Consider the following 7,666-nt stretch of genomic DNA (forward strand, 5'->3'; position numbering starts at 1 on the left):
AACTTAATGAACGGAATAAGGATTAATGAAATAATTTAATAATTAACAGAAGGAACAACGAGGGGGGGAGGAATCAAGGAATTAACAAAATTGTACTGCGATAATGAATTTGTGTAACAAAGCAATTTTTATAGTAAAGTTATGCATCAAAGATATTAATTATATAATTGAATTTATATAATTTATTAATTATTTAATTGAATTTATATAATTAAGCAGAAGAATATTTAAATCAAGATTTCAATAATACATTATGCAAATTAATTATTAAAAATTATTAACATTAATATTTTATATACAATTTCATTGAATTTGGTTATCTAAATGAAGCCATTATACTTTGAATAAAAAATAATTTCATATTTTATATATTTATAAATTTAAAAATGCTAGTGCAAAATTCTCCATATATTCATACAATTGAATGTCCATACTATAAATTTGATGACATTAAAGAGTGAGAAAATAACGAAAAATAGAATATTTGTGAGAAAAAGAACGAAAAATAGAATATTTTTTAATCCCAATAAGTTTATATGAATATTTAGTTATATAGAAACAACAATTGACGCTTTTTGAATTTAAATATATTTTACAATCTATTAAGTCCTCTTTTTAAGTTTATTTTTAAGTTTATGGCTTTTGATAGAAATTATAAAGCGTATAAAAATTAAACATTAAATTTCCGAAAAATATAACTAAATAATATAACAATACAATGTTCCATGACCTTGCAATCTGGCAGAAAGTTTTGCGATATAGCGCTAATAGGACGAATTGGATCTGTATTTTCAAAAGAAACATCATAAAATATAATTAGATTTTTCATGGCTGATGTTTTGATTTGAATTTTATTAAAAGTAAATTATTTTTTTTATTAAAAGCTGATATAAAATATACATAATAAAATATAAATATTAAAAGCTGATGTAAAATCACAAATATAGGAGAAATTTTTGAGTTTTATAAGTAATATTAATCAAACATGAAACATTAATAAAGTAATTTAAGAGAAATGAACACACTTTGTCATATAAAAAATGTGCAGAAAAATTGAAAGCATTTACTATTTATGTTTTATCCACTGTTTCATAGATGCTACAGTTTTTTCAACTTCCATTCTCCATGCTGCTAGGAAGTAGTAGATGTACATTATCACATGTGTGAAACTGTTAATCAAGTTGTTTAACACTGCAGGAGCAACAGCAAAATATATCTTACGTCTAATCATAAAATAAATGTGAATATATAATGATATAAATTCAAACCCGATACTTGTTTATTTTTCATCCACAATATGAATACATCTGTTTTAATATAATCCAGGATTTTTAACATAAAATTCCATGCACATTTACATAACCTAACTGCAATATAATATTCAGATATATTAATTAATTCGCGTTGTTATATTATTATTGTACGAAACATTGTTATATTATTAAATTATATTGTACGAATATGTATGAATATGCGATAAATAGCGTAATTATGGTATTACAACAATTATGGTATTACAACATACATATTCATTCGATTGTTAAAATCGGAATATTTTGATATACAATGCGTATCAAAATTTTCGGAAGAGCTAATGATCATAGAAAGTATTGATTTAATATCTCTTAAGACTGGGGATCGAGGATAGTTTCTAAAGAACCGGCGGGAGTACAAAAATCTGAAACTTTATATTTTGATGATACAAATTATGCTGTCTCAATTACATAAGTAGCGATTGATCCTTCTGATAGAAAAGAATACTTTACTCTTGAAACTGGATGGGAGGAGACTGATAAAAGTTGGGGGTCATTTTAGAAGTATCAGCTGAGGTACAAAATCTGGAACTTTATATTATATTTTAATGGTATACATTATGTCGCATCGAATACACACGCGATAATGATTCGTTCCTTGGGTCTTCTCGCATAGAAATATAGTCGTGGCATCATCAGCTGACTGGCGCTGATTTATCAATGTAATTATCGATCGCCACCAGGAAATACGCTGAATCAATTATATTAAGAATTTACTATACTGAATATACTAAGAATTTATGCGTGCGATTTATCACACACACAATTAATCAAAAATATTAAATCAGAAATAACATTACAATGACATTAATGTATAGGAAATCTAATATTTTATTTAAAATAGCGTACTTTTTTGCGACGTAAATCAGCGCCAGTCAGCTGGCTGATGACGTTATGCTACATTTCTACGTTCCTCTTGCCTCGCGGAAGAGATCAAGGAATGAATCATTGTCGTGGAATATAAAAGTAGCAATTGATTCTGCTGATAAGAAAGAATACTCTTGAAACTGATAGGGTGAATTTAATTGGAAGTTGTTTGAAGAAGAAAGGATAAGTATTAGGTTTTTTTAATATTAGGTTTTTTGGTGGTGATACAAATTAGTACAAATTCAGTTTGTTACATTTTCTCTATTTTTCTCTATTTTTCTTGATTTTATTCTTTTCTTTATTTTTATTGTGGTCTTGCTACCTTGATATTAAGGTGACAGCATCATAGTTTTTTTTTCCAAATAGCACAGGACAAAATTTTTATTAATATTAATTTTAATTAATACGAATTAAATACTATATCTGATAGATCTAGTTTAATTTTGTTAATTTGATTTTACTAGCTCAATAGAAATTCGAAAATGTTTCAGATTTTTACTTCACCATATCCGAGTATTTTCTTATTGCGAGTACTCTTCGTCACTTCTATTGTTTCGTGAAAGTATATCGAAAGCAATATTTTATACCTAAGAGCAAAAGAGCAAAGCAAAAGAAAAACTTCAAAATATTGTTTTTTGCGGAGCATCCATTTTTAATGATTTGTTAACTTATATTTTTCGAATACAGTGAATGTCAATAATATTGCGAAAAATGTAAGAAAAGAATTAAATGAAAATAGAGTCGCGCAGATAGACTGATGAATTATTAATTAAAGAATTACACTTCTGGTTGTTAAAATTATTATGTGTACAAAATGTAGTTTCAAACATTCATCTTAATTAAATAAGTGACAATTAAACAAAATTTATTCTAATCAAGCAGAGGAAATAAAATGCAAGAAAAGAAATTTAAAAAAACCAAAACGTTTTAAATAAAACAATTAATTTTAGTAAGAAACTATGATATTACGGAATCAAATGCGTACAAAACTATTTGTCTATAGAAATAAAATCGAATGTTGAAATATCGACAGGAACGAAAGAAAAATAAAAATTTTATAAAAAACAATTAATGGTTTTTTCAATATAATTTGCGTGTTTACTTTACATGTGAATACTCATTTGTAACTAGAATTATCTTTTACAGATTGCAGATGATTAGATAAATTTTGCTGAAAATGCTGACACATGGATTTAATCTTCATATGTTTGTTTTTTTATCCTACATTTTATTCATCACTCTCAATTTATATTTATAAAAAACATATGCGCACACACAACACACATACATATACATATATGTATATTCTAAATATATACAAAATAGATTTTATAAGTTTGCAGTATAAAAAATTATTTATTACTAAATATATATTTACAATATAAAATATATATTTTACTCAAAGCCTTTAATAAAAAATGCATCATGTTTTTTTATAATATAATACACATTTTACAAAATTTCGCTAATTCAATATTGTACAATTCGACATTTATATGTATATATGTTTATATGTATATATGTTAGTTTATATATATATTTAAAAATATTTCTATAGATCTTTAAAAAATAAGAATTAATCTATAATCAAGTAATTTCTCGTTGCATTGAAATAGTGACTTGCTATTTTATGAATTTTTTGACATTAAAATGTTTATTTTGAAGAAATGGAAAATTTTCGGCGAATAATACGTCTGCATAAAGGCGCAAGCAGTCGCAAGGCGAATATTTCGCAACAAATTGCATTAACTCTTCTTTTGTCACTTAAAGAACAGAAATACAAATTCTGTATAAATGAAATCATAAAAATCACACATATATCATAAAAATAAACAAAACGGAAATTTAGAAAGATTAATTTACTCTGCCGATTTTAATGCCATACAGACAAAATAATGCCGATATTCAAAAAATTTTTTAATTAAATAAGATAAAAATTCAAATATAAGTTCTTATTCTGAAATATGTATACAAACATTCTGTCATGAAAGAAGATAGGTTAATCTTCTTTCATAAGGCTCCACTATGCTACTATTCACCATCCGCTTCATTCTATATTTTATATTATTTTACTGTTGGTAGAAATAGATGTTTATCTAAATAACTTTACGTAAATCTGTAATATCGAATTACACAATATCACAAAACTTTAATATGCATTTAAAATGTATATGTAGTAACATGTATAATTTTTTATAACTTATGGTTTTTTATATATTTATATAAAATAATATATATATTTATATATTTTTTTATAAAAATATATAAAATATATAATTTTTTTATAACTTATGGTTATAATAAAATTATATATATTTTTATATATTTATTTTATTATATATATTTTTATAAAAAAATATATAAATATATGTATTATTTTATATAAATATATAAAAAACCATAAGTTATAAAAAATTATACATGTTACTACATATATGAGTACATTTTAAATGCATATTAAAGTTTTGTGATATTGTGTAATTCGATATTACAGATTTACGTAAAGTTATTTAGATAAACATCTATTTCTACCGACAGTAAAATAATTATAGCACTAATTCAAATCTGACTTTTTCGAAAAACTTGTTTAATATAAATCAATTAAGTTTCTTCAGAATTCAGTTTTCTTTTCAGCACAATATACTTTTTTGTCATATACTTTTTTATAAGCCTTTGCCAGTATAGAAATAGCTCTTCGATTCGGATATCCATTGGGAAGATATGGAAAATCTTCGATCATGACGCACTCCGCACGAAGCTTGAATACTTTACTTGCTACAAATTTTATTAACTCCTCCTTCGTTATCTGAAATACAACAAATTTAAATTTGTTCACATAGATTTTTTACTATAATATCATTAATAGTATAAATCAATTAATGATCAATATATTTAATTTGAAGAAAAATAATCAGTTTTCATTTTCGGACCTCTGAATCTTCCTTTTGTGCAACGACTGCAAATGGATGATGACCATCAATCCTATCATATATAGGTATTACACAAGCGTCTTTTACCTTCGGATGCATTTTTAATATATGCTCGATAGATATTGGTAAAATAGTATGATTTTGGTATGTTATAACATTTCTACGACGTTCAAGAATGTGGATATTACCATCTGAATCATAGAAGCCCATATCATCAGTATGGAACCATCCTGAGAAATACGTAATATTTTAGAAGTATAATTTACATAAAAGTTTTAACAGAAACAAAACATTTATTTGTTTTTATTTTATTTAGAATTTTATCAATGATAGAAAATTGCATAAAAATATATGTAATCTACAAGAAAAAAGACAGCCCGATGATTTCAATACACTTTATAACATCCGTAATTAATGTAGGCGATTTTCTATGTTTACATGTATATGTTTATATGATGATGATTTTTTTATTTGTATTATTTGTATTATTTTAACCACCTTCTATATTATAGTAATAAAATCAATTAAATAAAATTATAACTAACCTTTATCATCGGTAACACTCTCTAAAGTTCCGCGCATAGAAGTTAAGTAGCCGTTTGTTAAAGATGGAGATTTGCAGCAGATAACACCTATTTTTTGTACTTTCAACGGAGAATTAGTAATAGGATCAGCAATCAACAAAGAAACATTTTTACTCACATGACCGCTATCTCCAAATTTTCTAGTCTTTGGTTGATAGGTGATCACACCTACTTCAGGCAAACCTCAAACAATATAAGAACAATACTATTATCAATAATATTAAGATTACAAGCGTTTCTTCACTATTGTTGTGTGTGTGTGTGTGTGTATGTGTGTGTGTGTATGTGTGTGTGTGTGTGTGTGTGTGTGTGTGTGTGTGTGTGGTCCTTCATTACATTCGTATAAGTATACATACAATATACTTTACTAAAAGAAGTGTTTGGCAGCGCAAAAGTAAAACGTAAGTAAACTTCTGTACAAAGTTGTCTGCCACCGATTATTATTTGTTTCAAGGAAGAGACGTCGTATTTCTCGAAAATTTTGAAATTAATGAACCCTCTACTCATATCATTTTTCAGAAATACCCAATTTACCTGAAAAATAAAAGTGTAAAAATTTTTTATAATTTATACACTTTCAACAAGAGATTAAAACTATTTCTTACGTTACCTTATATTTTTGTATAGCACTACAAAGATATTTAACATCTGAGTCTGAAATTAAATTGTCTTTAGGGTTTAAAAATATATTTATTTTGATTGCTTTCACGTATGAAAAAATAGCGCGAACTGTCAAAAGCAAACTGATATTCCAATGCAAAGATTCGATCCATAGGCCAACATCATTAGATTCCATAGCAGGTATCTGCTGATTCGAGGGTGCTGTGAAGAACGCATGCGGAATTGTCACATGTTGTCGAATCACATTAGTTGAACCAGAAGAAAGTAGTATCACTGCGGTGTCTTTACTACTCTTCAATTTTGTACAAGAAAATTCATTGATTTCGGTTTTATTAAAATTACTATTTAAAATAAATTTTAAAGATTGAAACTTCTCTTCCATTTTATGCTCACTCTCTTTGTTTTCTCTTATAAAAACTACAATTGTCGTAGAAATGTTCATTGCTTTTGTCAATTTGAGGATTGACGAAGCTTTGTCAACATCGGCAAAAATTACTTTTGGATGAGCTTGCAAATGGCATAGTAAATTTACTAAAAATATTAACAATTAAGTATACCAACCGGCCTATCTATGCATATGTATCATAAAAACAATTAAAACAGAAATTTAGAAAAAAAAAATAACTTACTCGGCTTATTTATATTACATATATACAAAACAACGCCGATATATAGAGTCGCTAAAAAAGGTATGTAAGTATCCAAATGATTAGAAGTATACACTATTATAATGTCATTGTGTTGAACACCTAATTTTTTCAGCCATAATGCACATTTTACGCTCCGTTCTCTCATTTGCTGGAATGTATTTTCTTCTCCCGTCATTGCATCCACCTATCACACATATCAATCTTAGTGCAATGAAATAATGTAATGCATTATTAGAATTATGTAATTTTGATAATTAATAAATCTTTTTTCTTCACATATTAAAAAAAAATAATGTTAATTATTATTATGTGCCATACTTGACCAATGAAGTCCGGTCTGGATTTAAATGCGTTTAAAATCAATTCTCCGGTATTGATGCAACTATCATCGATTAGATCTTCTTCCCCAATCAATATATCATTTTCTATCTTGAAGGGGAGCTAAAATACACATACACGCATATCTATACAATACAACATTATTACTGTTAAAGGAATAATATTTCTATCTTTTTAGATTTTTTGATCACAGAATGAATCTTATGGTTAATCTTATCTTATTACATACATGTAATTTTTCTTTACCTTGGATACCATTTCGTTAGTATTTCGGCGTTTCTTTTTATTTGTGTTATTGCAGTAATAATATTGAAAGTGCGTTAAATTATGAAAATACCACTATTGTACATTACAACGGTTAT

The 7,666-nt window shown here is 26.1% G+C and overlaps 1 protein-coding gene across 1 annotated transcript; it reads right to left on the minus strand.

The window, feature by feature from the left end:
* Nucleotides 1-1,590: 1,590 nt before the first annotated feature.
* Nucleotides 1,591-7,666, minus strand: LOC105254893 (4-coumarate--CoA ligase-like 7). Its single transcript, XM_025412581.1, has 9 exons — nt 7,551-7,666; nt 7,284-7,406; nt 6,945-7,149; nt 6,305-6,846; nt 6,051-6,228; nt 5,656-5,877; nt 5,111-5,340; nt 4,840-4,986; nt 1,591-1,844 (listed from the first exon to the last, which is right to left on the minus strand). Exons 1-9 carry the CDS (start codon nt 7,560-7,562, stop codon nt 1,821-1,823), a joined length of 1,683 nt encoding a protein of 560 aa, XP_025268366.1. The 5' UTR covers nt 7,563-7,666; the 3' UTR covers nt 1,591-1,820.

Source organism: Camponotus floridanus, unplaced genomic scaffold (assembly GCF_003227725.1).
Source record: "Camponotus floridanus strain SB8 unplaced genomic scaffold, Cflo_v7.5 scaffold53, whole genome shotgun sequence".
Taxonomy (NCBI): Eukaryota; Metazoa; Arthropoda; class Insecta; order Hymenoptera; family Formicidae; genus Camponotus; species Camponotus floridanus.

Excerpts from the sequence above, each read along its gene's own strand:
- LOC105254893 (XM_025412581.1), bottom strand. Across the intron at positions 6,847-6,944 it reads ATGTAATATAAATAAGCCGA|TAAATTTACTATGCCATTTG; the intron begins GTAAGTTATTTT and ends TAATATTTTTAG. Across the intron at positions 4,987-5,110 it reads CACAAAAGGAAGATTCAGAG|ATAACGAAGGAGGAGTTAAT; the intron begins GTCCGAAAATGA and ends GTTGTATTTCAG.